Here is a 20,319-nt window from a genome sequence, read left to right as displayed (position 1 = left end):
CCTCATAGCCAAGTTTCCGTAAAAACAGTCTCAATAATGGCGGCTCATCTCCAAAAAACTTCGTCAACTTTTTGACTCTTGTGGGGTTCGCCAAAGTCGGTAAGTCTTTGGACGTGTTGACGGCCCGTGACGCCGACTGCGACCTCACATTCAGCATGTTGGTCTGGGTCCTCAGCGCCGCTATTTCACCCCGAATGTTCTCCATTTCTTGAATCATTAAATGCTGGGTCCGCATCTCGGAAGATAAATGAGCGACCGACCTGCACTTTGTGTTAAAAAATCGCTGCGATCGTGTTGTGCTTACCTCGCTAGAGTCACAACGTGCGATTCCAGCCTTTGAAACCGCTTGTTAATTCCCCGAATGTCTCTGACTTTCTTCCGGTCTTCGTGGGCGCGCCGCTTGTCTCGGATCGGCCGACTGCTGACCGAGCTGGACGGCAGCGAAGACATACTGCCGTAGCGCCGCTTACTAAACCTAGGATCTGAAGGCTGGTAACGACCACTGTATTTTTTAACGCCAAGGAGTTTGAGGACTTCCGAATACATAGTCTCCAAACCCTCCAACTGCTTTCTGATGGCTCTGGCATCGGTTGTGCTTATGTCGCCGTCTGAGTCGCTTTGACCGTCCAACATTGACTCGAGATCCAACGACCGGGTCGTGGTTGAAGTCAAATCGGTGGTATCCAAGCCAAAAACTGAAATTCACCTGTAAAACGATTAAAACGCATGGAAGGACTCACTTTGTTTGCCCCTCAAGGCGGTACTATGGTCACTCTTTTTTGTACTGCGATGTTTCTGGTTGGAGTTATTGTGCCATCGGGAATTCACGCTCGTTTCCCTGCCTGTGTGAAGCTTGGACTTGTAGCCATCATAATCCGGTTTACTTCCATATGGCAAACTAACAACAAGGTAAAAACGGCAAGTTGGAAAAATTGTAACTGTACCTGCTGGGTTTATATCTCGTCGAATTCCTCGGAGTGACATTGGGCGAAGACTGTTCGCCGGGCGAAAGTGGCGGAAGTGGCGGAGTCATCGACGAAATGCTCTCACTAAGCGTCGAATTCGCAATTCCGACGCCCCCTTGTAACGACAATTCGTGCAATTTTGGCTCAAGAATATGCCTCAATTCATTCTCGACTATATCCACCCATTCGGAATCATGCCCTCCGTGATGATCCCTGTAGTGTCCTTGCAACTGCCCCGTGTCCCCTTCCCCATTCAAGTCCAGCCCTCCAGGCCTCCTCCCACTACTATACGCAGCACTGCCTCTCCCAGAGTCGGCATTCGACGACGATTGTCCCGCTTTATCATAATCGGAACTCGCAGCCGATCCTGAAGGATTCTTCTTCCCTCTCCCTTCATCGTCCTTCGATCGCTGGCCAACATTATACACGCCTTCGATCTTCCCGATTTCGCCTTCCAGACGCTTACGCGGAGTTCCCTGAAGGGCTTCTGTCACTTTACTGTCTTCCTCTTGATTGATTTCGGGATTTTTCTTCTCTTTGGAATTGTTTCGTTTGAGAAAACCGCCATCGTCGCTGTCTTTTTCCGCATCGGGGGCGGTTGACACAGCCGCTTCCATGATGTTCCCGTGGGAACCACGCCGCATGGGGGCTGCTTGAGGCTGGGGACGGCTGTCGGGGACTTCGGTTTTGGTTTCGTCGTCGTAGGCCAACTGGGGGTGGGAGGCGGCACGTCGAGCTTCGAAACTTTTCTGACGCTGGCTGTCTCGCTCGATTTGTTGGGCGCTGCGGCGCTCCATAGCGATTGGTTGGCGTCGGTCGTCCTTTTCTTTGGCTGGAAACTAATCCGGGAAAAAACGTTAAACATAAACAAGTTAAAAAAACTTGTGATCTTACTTGCGAATGGTGCATTTGTACGTAGTTCTGTTCCCGATTCGCCGGCGAGACGAATCTATTTCCGGGCCTTTGGGGCGTCGCCCCGTAGGCATTCTGGTAATAGACTTGTTCTTCCGGTCTTGCGACTAACATTTCCTGGCTCCTTGCTTGCACTAGCTGCTGCTGGTACATCGTTTGTTGCATTTTGAGCTGTTGGTTGACCTGGTATTGCTGCGCTTGGAGCATGATGTGCTGATTGTATTGGTGCTGTTGGTGCGAAATGTTCGGATCAATTCTGGGTTTGCCGTAGATGTTTTGTTCTGTCTTTTTTTCTTGTTGTTCCTCTCCTATGTTTCTTTGGCTACGCCTTAATTCCTCCGCCACGTTGTTCAAGCCGGGTTCTTCACTTTTTTCCTCGGTGTTGTCTTTGCTACTCTTGAACCTACTCGAAATGATGTCTTTGATGGTGTGGTATGTCTTTGTCATACTCTTTTTGTCTTTTTGTTCTTTCGGTTGTTCGATTTGTACGGTCACTTGTTGGGAGTTGCTTTGGGAGAAGTCTTCTGGGTAAGGGCGTGGAGTGGATTTGTTGTCGCCCCCATGCCACGACTGTCTCGGCACAGCACCAGTTGATGGATTGGCTTGTCCGTTGTAATATTCTTGCGGAGGTGGGTGGTAAGTGGCTCGGAAGACTGCGTTTTGCTCGGATTGCTGATGTGGGGATTGTACCATTCCCGTGTGATTCTGAAACAAGCAATTATGTGAGGAGCGCACAAACAAGCGAATTTTTAATACCGAATCTGTGGTGTTTAAAGCAAATTCGACCATTTTGTAACGAACCGTGAAACAATACTGAGTGTATTAAAATATACATATTCTACAGCACACTGCCATCTACATAGAATTATAAACAATTCCCGTAGATTGTATCTTTCTCGTGAAAACCCAATCGGACAAGTGAGCAGAGGTAAGGAACCTCACGGTTGCGAGGAATTCGCTTTGAATGAGCTGCTGCCTTATAAATATAAACACATATTAGGATGCATTATGTATAAGTCGGATGTTACATCGCATTCTAATTGGCTGTGGTAGGGGCGGCCGAGTGAAATTTAGACTTTTATGTAATTTGCTTGTTTGCAAAAATTCACCAGTTATGGCTAATTAGAGCTTCTAAATCTAGCAATGTTGTTAATTGGCTGGCGACTTTTGCGGTTTACTACAAAAACGGGAAGTGATAAATTAAGATAAGTTTCAATGGAAGCGCCGAACTGAAACCATTTAAATGCAAATCGGATTAATTAACTGGACTGCGACATCTAGCGCCGATGCACTCGAGAAAAATCGCAGCGATTTACCGAAGGAATATTTATTCTGAATTAAACAGCTAGAGATTATCATTGAAACTAAACATTACATGTAATAAGCTACTTTTTCATTGTTATTATTTTTTTTCACATAATCATGTTTTTGAAGTGTTGCCCTATGATTGGAAATTTCTATTGGGCAGCCTATGTGTTTTAACATTATTATTATTATTATTATTATTATTATTATTATTATTATTATTATTATTATTATTATTATTTATTTTTTTTTATTTTAGAATATAAGTTCGAATACTATAATAAAAAATAAAGCTAGTTTCATATTTTAAAACAGTTCTTAAGGTGCAAGAACAAATTGATCTTTTACCAAATGGCAAGTTTTTTTAAATATAATAGCTACTACTTTGAAACGAGCGACTGAAACTCGATGAGAAAACATTCAAGCTTATTAAAAATTCATCAGCTCGCCATAACAGTATCTACGACACTATGTGAAGTTATTACGAGTTCAGTGAATATTGCAGCTGCAACTTTAAATATTTTTATTTTAAAGGCACTGTGAATAAATTTTATTTAAAAAATTGCACGCAAATGGCTGTCCCGACTGTATGCCACTAGTGTAACGCGGCCGAGACCTGTTTTTTTAGGTATTGGAAAAATAAATTTGGGGACAATTGAGAAAAATATTGAATTAACGTCATTTCAAATCAAGTTGTGTCTTTAATAAAGGTACAGAAAAAATGCACAGGATTCAAAACTTGATATTTAAATGCAAATCATATTAATTAACTGGACTGTGACATCTAGCGCCGATGTACTCGAGAAAAATCGCAGCGATTTACTGAAGAAATATTTATTCTGAATTAAACAGGTAGAGATTATCATTGAAACTAAACACTAAATGTAATAAGCTATTTTTTCATTGTTATTATTTTTTTTCTATTGTTGTTACTCACATAATTATGTGTTTTATTATTATTATTATTATTATTATTATTATTATTATTATTATTATTATTATTATTTTATTTTTATTTTAGAATGTAAGTTCGAATACTATAATAAAAAGTGAAGCTAGTTTCACATTTTAAAAAAGATCTTGAGGTCAAGAACAAATTTTACCAAATGGCAAGTTTTTTTTTTATAATACCTACTACTTTAAAATGAGCGACTGAAACTCGATGAGCAAACATTCAAGCTTATTAAAAATTCATCAGCTTGTCATAACAGTATCCACGACACCATGTGAAGTTATTACGAGTTCAGTGAATATTCCAGCTGCAACTTTAAATATTTTTAATTTAAAGGCACTGTGAATAAATTTTATTTGAAAAATTGCACGCAAATGGCTGTCCCGACTGTATGCCACTAGTGTAACGCGGCCGAGACCACTTTTTAAGGTACTGGAAAAATAAATTTGGGAACAATTGAGAAAAATATTTAATTAACTGTTAAGTGAAGGGGGCGCTGCTGGTGAAATTGGCGGGAAATGATGACGCGTGAGGCGCGTACGGGCAACGCCTAGTTAGTTGGAAGGACACTGTGGCAGTGTCAATGTCGTTGTTGAATCTAATTTGCTAATAAATTAGTTTTTGGGTGAATTCCGAGTTTCATTTACAGAGCAGCGGTAGGATATTGCTCAAATAATCGTTTCCGATAGAGAGTGGTGAATTGTGGTGATTTTGTGAGGAATTTGTGGGTCGCCAAGGCAAGGGCCAAAAATTGAAGTTTTGGGAATCTGTACCGTTTCATTCGTAACAAAATTGTGTTTTACGACTTGAAATCGAACAAATCAATCGGGTGCTAGCCGAATTTATCTGGTTTTTCTGATTTCTGACGAGTTCTAGGAGTTACGCAACCACACGCTGTCAATTTTCATTTGGGTGTGGCTCAAAAGGCGCGAAAAGTTTTCTGGTGAGATTTTCGCAATGGGGCGTCACAGGTACCGAGGAAATGTGGACTCGGACGACTCGGACTCAAGTGACGATGAGCCACGGCCGAAAAGGTCCGCGCCTGGGGTCTCCACTACAGTAAATTCACCCCCAGTTTCGGCCGAGTCCGCTAGAATCGCGAGACTTGAGCAACTTGTGGAAAACTTGAATCGACGTTTGCTAAACCGCAATTTTGAGCACACATCAGGACAAGTTGGCATTAAAAGTGACCTGATTCCTGAATTCGCTCCAGGAAACCCCAATTTTAGTACCACTAAGTGGTTGCATAAAATTGACCAGTTGGCTCTCGTGAACGGTTGGGACGAACGTACAACGATTTACGGCATGATAAGTCGACTCAAGGGGTTGGCCAAGGAGTGGTACGACAATCTCGATCCCTCAGCATACGACCGGAGCTGGGATGAATGGAAACGTTTGTTACAAGCCACCTTCCCCGATCACCACGATTATGCTTCCACACTTCGTAAGCTAGTGAATAGGGTGAAGGAAGACGGTGAAACCTGGGCACAATATTATTTTGGGAAATTAAATCTGTTGCAGGCTTGTGACATAACAGGAACGAATGCAGTCTCCTGTCTTATTGATGGAATCACTGATGTGACTCTCAGAAATGGGGCTAGAGCAGGGCGTTACGTTACACCCGAAAGCTTGTACGCTGAGTATTTGTCGACTCTGAGATCCGAAGGTGACAAGCGGGATACGCTCGCAAAGCAGGCGCCTCGGGAAAGGAGGAGGTTCCTTCCAAGTCGAGTCGAAACACAAAAACTGTATTCGTCAGTTCGGTGTTACAATTGTCGTAATCGAGGACATGTTGCGACAAAGTGCCCGAAACCAAGAATTGAGTGCAAGAAATGTGGTCGCATTGGACATGTGGATGCTGAGTGCCGACGTGGTAACGTAGTAAAAGAAAACATGTCTAAGCAGGCACTAACGACAAGTGTAGCTGACGCAAGTAATAATAAGAATTATTACATAGACATTAAGGTCAATGGTAAGCCGACGCGAGCTTACATTGACTCAGGAGCTGAACCGGTCCTTGTCAAGCAAAGTGTTGCTAGAGAATTGGGACTGATGTGGCAGCCAAGTTTACATTTGATTCGTGGTTATGGCCAGGGAATCACCAAAGTGCATGGGGAAGTCGAAGTAGAGCTAGAAGTGGATCTTGTCAAGGCAAACGTAAAAGCTTTGATCGTCGAAGACAGTGCACAACGTGTGCCTGTCATAGTGGGACAGACCTTCCTGAATGCGGGTGCTAATACGATTATAGCAAATGAGGAAGCTGTGAGAGTAGTTGACGGAAACAACGAATCGATCCAAGCATTTCTAGGCCAACTTCCGACACGAAAAGTTGCACTTTGGGCGGAAGAGGAAACAGTGATCCCTCCTCAATCCATTGGTTGCATACGAATCAAGGCAAAAGACGATGGGTGGAAAGGAGCTTATTACGTTGAAGGGTGTCAACGTCCGAGACCAGGGTTCGAACACGTTGTTCATCGGTGTGTCACATGTGATGGAGGCCTAGTGACCGTTCGCAATCTATCGCACCAAGATCTGGTCTATCGAAAGGCGCAAATCGTTGCGAGAGCTGAGCCTTGCGAGCAGGAAAGGACAGCTACGACGGTGAGTGTCTTTTCTATGGGGAAGATTGAGGTAAAGAGTTTTCAACGGTGGGAACTTCTTACACAAGTCAATAAGAATCTAGACCCGGCTCAGTTCGAGCAATTGTTACAACTCGTTAACGAATTTCGAGATTGTTTTGCACGAAATGTAGCGGAAATAGGTGCCACAACTGCGGCAGAAATGAAGCTAACTTTGACTGATGATAAACCTGTAATTTATCGTCCTTATCGGTTATCGCATCACGAAAGAAGAATTGTTCGAGACATAGTAAATGACTTGTTAGGTAGCGGAGTCATACGAGAATCAGACTCGCCATATTCGAGTCCCATACTGTTGGTGCGGAAGAAAGATGGGCAACACCGTATGTGTGTTGATTATCGGCAATTAAATTCGAAAACAATCAAAGATCGCTTTCCGTTACCACGAGTAGACGAACATTTGGATAAACTAAACGGTGCAAAGTTTTTCACCACACTAGATCTCGCGAGTGGGTATTATCAGATCCCAATGGCCACCGAATCGATTCCAAAGACAGCATTTGTTACGCCTGATGGGCATTACGAGTTTGTCCGCATGCCTTTTGGTCTAGCCAACGCTCCGGCAGTGTTTCAGCGAGCTATGAATAAGGTGTTGGGTCCACTACGGTTTCAGACCGCTTTTTGTTACATAGATGATCTTCTGATACCTTCCAAAGACTTTGAAACAGGTCTTAACAATTTACGAACGGTGTTTCAATTGCTTCGACAATTTGGATTGACTCTAAAGCTGAGTAAATGTTGCTTCTTTGGAAGTCAAATGGAGTATTTAGGGCATGAGATCAGTGCGGAAGGCATTAAGCCAGGCGAGACAAAAATCAAAGCGGTGACAGCTTTTCCCAAACCAACAGACGTACACAAACTTAGGCAATTCTTAGGTTTGTGTGGGTACTTTCGAAAGTACGTGAAAGATTACGCAACAATAGCAAACAGTTTGACGAGTCTCCTAAAGAAAGGCAGTGCATTTGTTTGGGAAGAAGCACAAGAGCGGGCTTTTCAGACTTTAAAAGACATCTTGACGAGCAGACCAGTTCTTGCAATTTACGACGCGGAAGCTGAAACGGAGTTACACACTGACGCTTCTAAAGTTGGAATTGGTGGCATTCTGTTGCAACGACAAGGTGATGGATCTTTGCGTCCAGTTATGTTTTTCAGCCGACAGACGACCAAAGAGGAACAAAGGTACCACTCGTACGAGCTAGAAACGCTAGCGGTGGTCTGTTCTCTCAAACATTATCGAGTATACTTGTTGGGGCTTCAATTCAAGGTGATCTCGTGTTGGTACGCACCACGCGAGCTTCAAACGAGGGCAAAAGTCGGAAGCTGTTACCTAAATATTCGGGACCGTACCGAATTCAGAAAGTGCTCGACTACGATAGGTATGTCGTGACGGACATGCCGGGGGCGACGCGTTCCCAAAAACGATATGAGGGTGTTCACTCAGTGGACAAATTGAGACATTACGTTGTCGCCACGACGAGTGGAGACGAAACAATAGGCGATGTCAGTGACGAATGACTGAGTTCGCTGTGAAGCTGAGTGAAGTTCAACGTGAACTCACGATTTTGGGCCCAAATGTTGTTTTTAAGCGCTTTACGTTGAAACTCATGAGTTAATGATTTGTTGTTGTTGTTATTGTTCTTGTTCTTGTTATTGTTCTTGTTCTTGTTATTGTTCTTCTACTTATTCTTGAGGTTACTGATCTTGTTGGTGTTGGTGTTCTTATTGTTGTTGTTGTTGGTGTTCTTATTGTTGTTCTTAATTAATTCTCAACGTGAGAAACACGATTATGATTATTTTCAGATTCATTCTCAACGTGAGAAACACGATTATGATTATTTTCAGATTCATTCTCGACGTGAGAAACACGATTATGATTATTTTCAGGTTGTTTATAAATAGTTCTTAAGTGGGACTCGGGCTGTAGATGTATACTACGGCTCGGATACATGGTATTGGTTAATTACTTGTTTTAGAAACACCGGTGGTTCCCCGAGGACGTGGAACACGGAAGCGTGGCCGACTGTTAAGTGAAGGGGGCGCTGCTGGTGAAATTGGCGGGAAATGATGACGCGTGAGGCGCGTACGGGCAACGCCTAGTTAGTTGGAAGGACACTGTGGCAGTGTCAATGTCGTTGTTGAATCTAATTTGCTAATAAATTAGTTTTTGGGTGAATTCCGAGTTTCATTTACATAACGTCATTTCAACTCAAGATGTGTCTTTAATAAAAGTACAGAAAAAATGCACAGGATTCAAAACTTGATATTTAAATGCAAATCGTATTAATTAACTGGACTGCGACTTCTAGCGCCGATGTGCTCGAGAAAAATCGCAGCGATTTACTAAAGAAATATTTATTCTGAATTAAACAGGCAGAGATTATCATTGAAACTAAACACTACATGTAACAAGCTACTTTTTCATTGTTATTATTATTATTTTCTATCGTTGTTACTCACATAATTATGTGTTTTATTATTATTATTGTTATTTTATTTTTATTTTAGGATATAAGTTCGAATACTATAATAAAAATTAAAGCTAGTTTCACATTTTAATTAACGTCATTTCAACTCAAGATGTGTCTTTAATAAAGGTACAGAAAAAATGCACAGGATTCAAGACTTGATATTTAGCGACTGCTAAGCCACATTCGGCCAGATTATCATTTTTCTGAACGGCTTCGTGGAACTTATCGATGTCATTCTCCCACAAGCCCTCAAATCTGTAAACGCCCGGAGTGTAGTTAATGCAGTAGGGATAGCGTTCATTGGCCAGAAACGCCATGTCACATTTGGTTTCATGACCACGTAAGGCCGACTTCAGCTCGTTCCATTTGCTGCAGTTCCAGGGATTTCCATAGAGGATAAAAGTTTTATTTTGTAGTGGAAGATTGGCCAGGTCCAAGTCTCTCAAACGATTAAAAGCTAGAGATATTGTTAGAGTCGGTTGTTTGTTGGGAACATCGAGCCATTTCAAAATAAAATGACTCGCGATAACGTTGTTGCTCAAATCCACCAGTTGTAGATTTTCCATTTGTTTGAACGCCCATTTCTCGACGAACTTTATCTCGTTGTGGGACATATCAAAAATGACCAACTGCTTCAAATGCCTTACATCGGGAATTTCCTTAAATTTGTTGTGACTTAGCGTAAGTTCTTGCAACTTGTCCAAGTCACCCAAAACACCGTCTTGCAAATGCCACAGATTGTTGTTGTCCAAATGGAGAGAAAGAAGACTTGAGGGAAAACTGTTGGGCTCAATGTGGGTCAATTTATTGTTTCGTATTGCTATGACTTTTGTGGTCCGTGTTAACGGTAGCGAACTGTATTCTATAGTTTGCAAAAAATTATCGGACAAGTCCAGAGTTTCGGCATCGTTATGTTTCAGAGCTTCCGCTTGAATGCTTTCGATTTTATTGTTGACAAGACTGAACGTTTTGAGCGGAATGAGAGGAAAGTGGTATCTTTCAATCCGTTTCAGTTCGTTTCCGTAAAGACTGAGGTATTTCAATGGACTTGAGGCGTACAAACACTCGTAGTGGTAGGTCATTTCCAGCTGATTAATCGAACCGATTATTATTAATGTGGATAACTGGAATTTTTCCAGCTTCAAAGTCTCCATCAAATTAACGGAGGACTTTGCCGAACCCGTTTCCGATCCTATGATTAATTCTTTAACGTTTTGGGTGTTTTTGTAATTCTTGAAGTCGTCGAAGGTGTCACATATTGTCATGAACGACTGCCGACAGGCGGCATTTATCACAAGTGGGAAAGCTACCAACACGAAAAAAACTGGCACTGAGTTTTTAGATAACATTTCTGTGCAACAATGGAACTGGCACTAAAGGAAGAGCGTGCGATATTATTTAAATATGTTTATTCGGGAATTTCCAAGTGTTGATAACGATTGTATCTTCGAATTGACCTCTTTCAACCGAACACTGTTTTATTAATCACACAAATAAAAATTAAAACAGCTGTTTGAAACTTCTTTATTGTAAAGAGAAAACGTCAATCTTCAACTCTAGAAGCACATATATTCAGTGCCGTGAGGGTAGAGCAAGTTATAGCGCTCGGAATGAATGTCTATATGACACATTTTCAGCAGTTCATGTGTAACTGCATCACGAAAACGTTTTCTTGCAGATTCCACTTCACTATCTTCAATGGAATCGGCAATGCAATATGGGAAAAACCCAGAACTGAACAAGTTAAAGTCACACTGGGCCCAATTAATAAAATTAAGTCTCAAAATCCTCTCTACTTGATCCCATTTATTACACCTCCAGGGATTTCCGTACAGCATCAAAAATCCTGTAGTCACATTATTGAAAGCACTAAAGTCAATATTTTCCAAGTTGTTGAAAGCCAAGGACAGCGCCCATAGATGGTTTTTATTAGCAAAAACTTTCAAAACTTCAGTGGCCTCATCTAATTTGTTGTGACTTAAGTCAAGCAACCTCAAATCGCGAACACTTCGGAACTCTTGGAAGTAAACCGTTCTGATCTCATTGTTGGAGAGCCCCACTGCTCGTAAATCGCTCATTTGGTTTAAATCCGGGACGATCCAGAGCTGATTATGCGACAAAATCAATTCTCGAATGTTTTTTGTGTGTGCAAACACTTGGTCTTTTATTGACACCAACTTGTTGTAACTCAAATCAAGCAGTTCCAAGTTTGCGCCAAAACTGCCAGGATCAAGAAATGCAATCTGGTTGTGTTGCAAATTAACCACCGAAAGCGAGGTGTGATTAAAAGTCCCTTCTTCAATAGCTTGGATGTTATTGTAGGACAAGTCGATGTTCGCAACATTCAACAATGAAAAACTCGAAAAGTCCACATTTTCAATCCTATTTTTTACCAGAGACAATTTGCGTAATTTTTCTGCCGCTGGGAACGTAAACCGACGCAGGATCTTAATTTCGTTACCGTAAAAACTCAAGTTTTCTAAACCAAACAGACAACTAGCCACGCAATTCGCAGATGTGGCGTCTGCTATAAACTGACCAACTATTATCAAGTTTTTCAAGTCGTACCGGCAAAGCTTGTCGTAAAGGGATTTCAAATTCAAGTTTACAAGTTTTCGGGGAACTTCAGATTTTATCAGCAAATCGGTACAAATTGTTGCTTGTGCCTCCGAACACACGTTGCGGTCGAAAATGTCCTCCACTTTATCACAAACTGTCATGTAGGTCTGGGAACACTCACAACTACATTGTCTCAAAATCAAAACAAATAATATTATAATAATTGACATTCTCTACTACTAAATGAGGCTCTAGACTGGAACTGGTGTAAATTGACCTCTTGATTAATCGAAAAACGTAAAAATGTCACTCGATAAGAAGTGAACTTGGCACAAACATATCATCAGTGTGTTTTAAGCCAATTTCGACCAAATCTGGCTTAGATAGAAACACAAACTCACTTATTTGAACTGAAAGTGTTGTTTAAAATTCCGTATAAACAGAAAGCAATGTGCCCGTAGTTACGAAGAAGCTTGTTATCGCGTGTTCGAAATTGTACGTGAGTATCGTACGAAAATTCCGTGAAAAGAACTCTACGTACAAGTGAAGCATAACAATAAGCCATACCTGATCAGGGCTCAGAATCTGGTGGGTTTGGCCCTGTGCCGTCCACGCAGCCATTTGTTTGGGTGGGACGTCAGGAGCGATGGCACCTTTCGTTCGTTTCTTGTAGTCGTGAAGAATGGGGATCTTCGAGTTCTTGTCCGTACTGGACAAAATCACTTCTCTTTCGATCTGAAAAAAATTGTTTTTTGTCCTACACCAGTTTTTTAGCTAAACTCGCAGTTACTTGTTACATTTTATTCATAAAGATATTCATTTGGTTGGTGTTCAATAAGCGTGCAGAAGATGAGAGTGAACGAACTCGTAAAGGTTGCTCGTGACGTCTCTGTGTGTGTGTTCCTACATACGACCTAACGCCTCGCATTTTCTTCGGCCGTTTGAACAATAAGAATTTGTGAGGCTTTGAAAAATAATCAATTTCCCAATTAAGTCGGTTTCGAGCCAAGCAATTATTTTCCGATTTGGAGATGGAAAAGTAGGTTCTCAGATGGAGATGATTTCGTTTTAATTGCCGCGAGAAGGTATCCGAACGTTTAGTAACGAGCGAGTTATTTCGAAAATTTCAGATACATTACCAGCGACAAGAGTTCAATTACTCATGGGAATGTTCTCATTATTTGTCGTAATAACAATGAAAACTAACGTTGGTCTTGCCATTCGTGATATTTCGTTGTGGTTCGCTCTACATGCTGCTGAGTACCGTAATTTACAGAATGAACAATGTGGAAACACTCTTTCTTGCTCCTTGCGTAAATAACATTACGAAAGGTGTATGTAATTTCGGAATACAATTAGCCATATTTTACAAACACGTTTCGCTGACTCGGTAGGTGGTTGCATTAAAATTCTAACTACACGTACGGCAAAAGTATGTTCCAAATCATACCAAACAACTTGAGGATTTATAATCCTTTGGTTTGATTACAAAAAATACCCACCGGAAACTTGCTGGAGTGTGTGTGCAGCCCTTGTGTGGCAGGACTAGTATCTAAACCTGTGGCTCCCGGAATACTAGGCTCATTGTACAGGGGGTACGGGGGCATCCTGTAGGGGGGCGGTGTGAGACAGCCTTGTTGGGACGAAATAGGCTGTTGGGGTAGAGGTTTTGGGGGTGGAACCGGTTTGTAGGGCCCATAACCTTCCACCTCAACTGCAACAAAGACACAAGTTGTCAATTTTTTTTTTGACAAATGCGCCAAAAACTCATCGTCACATTTTTCCTAATTTTAATTCGTCCAAATTTCGCACTAAAATGCTACGAGTGTCAGGGCATGGCCCAGTGTGAGTCGCGTAAATGGAACATTACGACGTGCCGGAAAAATGTTGCTTCATGTTTTAGTGTCGTTGATTTGAAAGCGGGGGGTAAGTAAGTGTTTTATACTGAATTTGGTGTAATTTTTTTTTGGGCAGAGGTACGGAAGGGATGCAAAACTCGCGAGTATAATATTTACAGATGTGAGGAGATAAACACCTCTTTGGCGTTTTGCACATTCTGCAGAGGGGAACGGTGCAAGATTTGTGAAAAAGATTTGTGCAATGCTAGTACCAAACACTCTCCTCGAAATCATCTAGTACTACTGGCAATTTTTATAATTTGCTTGTCGCAGTTTTACGAAGAAAATGATTTCTAAAACTTAAACTGGGCACTTTATTTTTGGTAATTTTAAGAAAATTTTGAACAGGATTTAAATCTGTTTATCTGAGAAAAAAGCTAGAATTCATTAAAAATATGAATGAAAGAAAGGAACAATGAATGGAAGATAGACGTGATTAGCATTTTATATATTTCCTAGTTTGCATCCATTTGCAAAACTGGCAATAAAAACGTTAAATGATAATTAATGGTAGACCACACAATGGTGGCCAAGGAACGTTTTTTATAAAACGCTGTTAAGAGACAAATGATTGTATTATTTGGAATTGCACGCAGAAAACAGGCTGTAATTTCGCAACCCCAACAAAAAATTATTTTGACTTGAAAATTATTAAATATAAGTATAAGAAATGCTAATATAGATCTATGCAGAATTAAATTCTATAGGATTTAAAGAAATAAAACTTGGGCATTTCAACTGAAAAAATTGAGTTATGGGTGCTTAGATCCGAAAACTTTGGGTTTTTTTAGAAATTTGAAAACACCAAAAGAAAGATCTAGGCTTCCTGATTTAAATGAGCTTGAAAATGTTTCCAAATTTTTTAAAATGACAGAGTTATAGATATTTGAACTGGAAGGTGCAAAAAAAATCAAAAACCCTAAATATTTCGTAAACGGCTAAATTTAAACAAAAAACTACCTTAAAATAACTCTAGTAATACAAAAACGATTTAAATTTATACAAGGTGTATAAGAAATACGTGTGTTAATTTTACGACGTAATAAAACTCATCAAGTACAAAAACTTTTCTATACAACTTTTTGCAAAATTCTAGAGTTCCTTTATTGGGAGAGTTGGGACACTGAACGTCAAACCGAGCCAATTTTGTATTATGTGGATAGGGTATATATTTCTATCCTTTTTTATTAAAATTTTTGTTAGTAACTTATGTCAAAGGTTTATGTCGAAAATAATTTCAAGGTTATAATTTTTGTCAAATGCATAAAATGACATAATTTTACGTCAAATTTAACCAGGGACGTAGGAAACGTAGAAATTTTGGGATTACTTTTTAAAAAAAGAAAATAATTGAATACCTACCAATATTAACGTTCACATTTCTGAAATTTTTCAATATTTATTTTAATATTAAATACATAACTTAAAACATACTTCAATGCTAAAAATGCTTTTCTTTCAGTCACAATTTTTAGTTAAACATCTCTTCCCAAAAATTGGTCATCAAAAACCCTTCATATTCCCTGTCGTCATTTTAAATTTTCTAAAAAATGATATTGAAGGTGTTCTCGTATGAAAAACGTAACTAAATCGTGAATTCCCAATAACTTTACAATTTGAAACAGAATCTAAAGTTCACGTAGATGCTAAAAGCGGCCAAGCAGCGACAGGTTCAACTTTCCTAAAAATTAGAACCAATTTTGGGTTCAAGTACCTACGTACTATGTATTTGGAAATACATAGACAAATTCCCAAAATCTCATAGATTTTGTACATAACATGTGCAAACGAGCCGGTCATTGTTTAATAATGAGTTTGTATTTATAGCAACAATTTTCATTGTTGTATTAAATTGTTTAAATTGTCCGTTTCTATCACAATAAAAATAGTTCGGCTATTTTGTTTTTGCCCCCATAGGGGGGTACACGTTTCAGTATGTTATCTTATCCAAATTTTAAGGAAATTTGCAAAAATTTTATTGAAAAATTACAAAAAGAAAAAATGTTTTATTTGTTGAGCTCTGTTACTTATTAAAATTAACACACGTATTTCTGATACACCCTGTATAGCTTTCCATCTAAAATACGGAAGTTGATAGCGACTTTTGGTACAACCGGAAGTGTCCCCATCTTGAAAATATTACATTGAGCAGAACTTTTATATATTTCTAATATATATATATATATCTAATATATTTCTAATGTGAGATTTAAACGAAAATAATTTTAGCTCCATTATCGCAATTTTCCCCACAATTCATCCGTTTTTCTTCACACACAACAAAAAAAAACCGTACCAAAAGCGCTCGTTTTGACCACTTTAGCAACCCCTTCATTGTGTTCGATGTTGCTGTCGGGTCCTGAAATGGGATTAAGCGAGTTTTGTGACCTCCTCAACTTCTCTCCTTGCTTGACTTGACGTACGGTACGACCCGTTGCCATTACATGGTGACATCTTCCGCTCGCACTCGCACAACTTTCCGCGATTTTTCTACCGGCGGTACCGCCACTGAACTAAACCATTGCCGTATTGTTTTAGACGGTTTATGGTCGCGTGAAAGAGGGGGGCCCTGTCTGATCTTAGATTATTAACATAGAAAAGCGGGAAGTCGGACCTCTTTCAGTCTTATGGTTACGGTTTGCGAACAGCGAACGTCTTCAGATGGCGGAACACCGGAAGGTTCGAACAAATTTGGTTATGCTAGAGGGGAGACCGGGGAGGGGATTTATTTTAACAGCCCTTCCATGATGACGAAAATAAAAATAATCCAAAACGGATGTTTCAAAATGCGACAAGCACCAACGAATAATTTCCTCATCGTAGCACAACATTGTTCCCATTATTTGTATAACTTGTTCTAATCAGGTTGCCTTTCATATTAGCCGATTCCTTGGATATTTATTGCAGCTCCAAGTGAGGAATTTACCGTAAAAAATCAATTATCCACCGATAATGCAAACAGACACGCGAGCGTCGCTGGTTTTCTTTCTCTTGAGCTTGCATGAGAACCGTTCATTTTTATTACAGTACTTCTTTTTTGTTATTATAACCGACAGCATTAATTATGTAAACCGTACAGCATATCGTAAAATTGGTATTAATCAATCTGTTGAAACCTGATAGTGATTGCGTTGAGACAATCACCAGAACGGTATGTTGCAGTTCCCCTGTTGAAGAATAGGACTAGCGTGCAATTAAAACAAACCTTGAGAAGTTTCCTGGACGGTTCGTTACCCGTCCTAAGTGGCGCCTCAACTAATTGTTCAATCCTACCAGTTTGTGCACTCATGCAAATGTGATATGTAATTATAATTACGAGGTTTTTGCTCGTCTGGACATTAAGAAAGTTACCACCAAGCAAAACAATAAGGTTTTGGAGCAACACTTCGCCATATTATTATGTGCATAATGTATTTACCGACAACACCAGCTCTGTTCAGGTTTCTCTGTGAAGATGTTTCTCGAGAGTATTGCAAATTGTTCCGAGATAGATACATACCTACCATAAAGATGTAAATTGACTGTGTGGGCACAAACACGTGTTGTACCTTAAGTAAACTACTACAAATAGCGATAAATAGTCAATTTCATAAGTGGACAATAAATAGTCACAAGTGGAACTGCAATCAAGTTCCATTCAGTCCAGATTAATTTTGATAGAAATACTACGTGCTCCTATGTTTACGACTGTAAATATACGAGTATGTTTCAGCTATGAAAACGGAGAACTTTTAATAATATGTCAAAGTAAGTGTGAAGTTTCTTCGGCCCCTTCTGATGGTTTAGAATGATTTTGTTATTTCTCTTCTAATTTCGATGCCACAAACTTGCGAACAAAAGAAAATTAAATTCAGAAAGAAAATATCTTCCTATTTTAATCTATTCCTACAATATTCTTTAGTCTATTATTCTCTGATGTTGCTGTGAACTTTTATCAGTGAAAACAAGGCCTGAAAAATTCGAAACCATAAAAATATGCACTGAATTGTGGTTTTTATTAAAGTTTTCTAACTCGCAATTTTTAAAAACTCGGAATTTTGTTTATTTAAAAATGGAAATATTTTATAACTCTTTGTAAACATCCAACGGTTGAGTTTAACTGTCCTAATTAAAATAAAATATTTTCTTCATTTTTTTATTAGTATTTTTTGTGTGTTTTTGTCAAAAAAATCAATTTATTTTAAAAACTAAGCATAATCGATCAAGTTATAGGCGTATAATAAGGCAAAACCCGTTCGGTGAGAAAGGACGGCCCTATAACCTGTTAAGCGTCTTATTTGTTCCTGGAGAGAGTAATTTGACCAATAAAAACATAAAAATTACCTCCTACTTGTTTATCTAGTGCACAAAAAATTGCAAGCCGATTGAAGCGTTTGTCATTGGATATGGAAGGGATATCGCACTCCCAACTGTAAAACAGACCAATCAAAGGCGTTTAGAACTGAGCAAAAAATGGTTGTTTGATTATTTTGTAAATGTCGGTTAAACCAACTAGAATTTTGCGTTTCCTAAGAAAATTTCACGTTTTCTATTACACTGAGGTTCAAAAATAAATTGTGGATCACTTGTTTTTGATAAAGATTGATTCTCGGAATTAGTTCGTGTTCAAACTCAAACATTTCGTACGTTTTTCAGCTCGCTCTAAATTTTTCTTTCTTAAATGTCTTGTCTACTTCTAAAAGGTTTTAAAATAAACCTTTAAAGCGGCAAATAACATATTTTTGGTGTTGGCAAAAAATTTATATAAAGTCGTTAAGTTAACAGCTTATGACAAATTCATTGCTAATTAATTGATAAGATTATTAAAATCCTCAACCGAACCATGTTCATTTAAATTCATACCTGAGATGAGTGTTACCTACTATCAAAAGCTAAATCCATGTCCGGCATCTAAACCGGTCATTAACTAGATTGAATCGAAGTTTGTCGTTACTTAACTCCGTTTCACTTTCACACTCACTTGATTTTCCAGCAAGTCATTGCAATTAACACCGAATTACTGGAATCCAATTACTGTTATTTCTTTGTTCCAAACTTTAAATTGACCGCCGCTTCAATTGACGTCATTAAGATAAAGTAGGAGCAATTAAACCTGATATAATCTACATCCTTGGCTTACGCCTCAGTTTTTAATTAAAAAATTCGTTGAAAAAAAGGTGTGTTTCAAAGATGCCAACTGTCGATTCTCTACAATTAATCTCTTTCCGGGTCTTAAAATATTGCTTTTGTCTGAAGGAGATCAAGGTTGGAGCTTACATAGGTGACATCATTGATCCCCAGTGGAGTACCATGTCTTCGGGTTATTAGAGTTCAACCGAATATTGTTACTGTGGCCAACTGAGCGTGGTTCCTTTAAAGGTTCACACGAGTTTTATTTGAGCAAAGGGTAAATAGCGATGCTTTAGCGAATTTGTAAATGCTAATGCGGCTATTGTGGCTTTTATGACTGTCTGATTACTCAAATTTGTAGTTGCAATAAAATAAAAACACGCCCGTGTTTCTAAATGGTAGATGAAAATATTTATATTAATATTTCTCATTGCTGTTGACTATCAATTATATTATATTCTGCTTTATTAATGATACTCTCATGTTAGTGAAGCGTTTAACGAAATTAATCATGATGAGGTTTTATAAAAAAAGTTGTTGACTTATAGTCTATCCGGCTGTCTCTTAAGGTTGCCCATTTGTTATCTCCCCAGTGGACTACGAGAAGCCGTTTTGCAGACAAACATCCGCTATCACACTGTAAGCTGATATCGGTACCGAATTCTTGAGTAATTTTGTTTACCACTTTAATGAATTCATTAATTTCGCATAATTCACCCCGACTTCCTCGTGATTAAAGCAACATCTTCATCGATTAAATATTCGCTCAAAAAGCGTATTTTTTGCGTCCACCGTTAATTAGTCCATCGACAACTCAATTACGGCGCAAAATTCAGATGTCCTTTTTCTTTCATTGCTTATTAGCGCAGTCACGATGAAAAATAGCTCGGATATAAAGTCAAAACATCACATTATGTGCGGCTTTTAGCCAGCAGTGGAAAGAAAAAACGAGGAAAGAGTAAATTGATGTGAAAGAACTCGACAGTGAGACTATAAAAATGCGAAAAACTTGAAACGTAACGATTCTACATTCCTGTATAACAGAGAAGCGATTTTTCTTCGAGCCAAACCAGATAACATCTTTTCTCTCGTCGATGGCTATCTTATATGGTTGTCGTTTGTTAGGAGAAACAGAGGGAGAGAAATTTGGCAATTTGTTCGATTCGTGGAGGTAGACATATGTAAATAACAGCCACTGGAATTTTCAAACGGAGCCAAAATTGTGTCAACTCATCACATAATTATATTAAAAAGTACTTCTATAATCAATACTAGGAACTTATAAATGATTTAGTAGAGTGGAGTCTATCTACCACATGTTCATCTGATGCTATATAAGGTGCAATTGGCCTCGAAATAACCATTCCAAGAGAGTTAATTGCATTACGAGCATACAAATAAACTTTCTGTCGAGGATTTTGTTTTAAAAAAAATATATTAACCGCAAAAAACAGTTCAAAAATTGCGGATAAGTTTTAATAATTGTATGGCTTTTGAGGTTCCAAAAGCTCT

The 20,319-nt window shown here is 39.2% G+C and overlaps 2 protein-coding genes and 1 long non-coding RNA gene across 7 annotated transcripts in view; 2 read left to right on the top strand and 1 right to left on the bottom strand.

Annotated features, from left to right (window-relative positions):
* Nucleotides 1–20,319, bottom strand: part of LOC100141693 (uncharacterized) — a 32,742-nt gene that overhangs the window by 708 nt on the left and 11,715 nt on the right. For 3 of the 5 annotated variants that reach the window (XM_015978921.2, XM_008193671.3, XM_008193673.3), the window contains 7 exons: nt 13,303–13,514; nt 12,368–12,535; nt 1,860–2,582; nt 945–1,804; nt 741–898; nt 305–695; nt 2–260 (listed from right to left, as the gene is read on the bottom strand). In XM_015978921.2, the coding sequence (XP_015834407.1) occupies nt 2–260; nt 305–695; nt 741–898; nt 945–1,804; nt 1,860–2,582; nt 12,368–12,535; nt 13,303–13,514 (2,771 nt within the window). Of the gene's footprint in view, nt 1; nt 261–304; nt 696–740; nt 899–944; nt 1,805–1,859; nt 2,583–2,633; nt 3,140–12,367; nt 12,536–13,302; nt 13,515–15,994; nt 16,195–20,319 lie in introns of those variants that run through there. The other 2 variants (XM_008193674.3, XM_001815324.4) reach the window with 2 other exon arrangements.
* On the top strand, nt 4,600–8,946 carry LOC135267163 (uncharacterized). Its single transcript, XM_064359041.1, has 2 exons — nt 4,600–6,735; nt 8,747–8,946. Exons 1-2 carry the CDS (start codon nt 5,092–5,094, stop codon nt 8,798–8,800), a joined length of 1,698 nt encoding a protein of 565 aa, XP_064215111.1. The 5' UTR covers nt 4,600–5,091; the 3' UTR covers nt 8,801–8,946.
* On the top strand, nt 13,390–14,003 carry LOC107397735 (uncharacterized). The gene is made up of 2 exons (XR_010335504.1): nt 13,390–13,726; nt 13,775–14,003. It is a non-coding gene; the product is annotated as an uncharacterized LOC107397735 (long non-coding RNA).

This window comes from Tribolium castaneum, chromosome 9 (genome assembly GCF_031307605.1).
Source record: "Tribolium castaneum strain GA2 chromosome 9, icTriCast1.1, whole genome shotgun sequence".
NCBI lineage: Eukaryota > Metazoa > Arthropoda > Insecta > Coleoptera > Tenebrionidae > Tribolium > Tribolium castaneum.
This window is presented reverse-complemented; position numbering and strand designations above follow the sequence as displayed.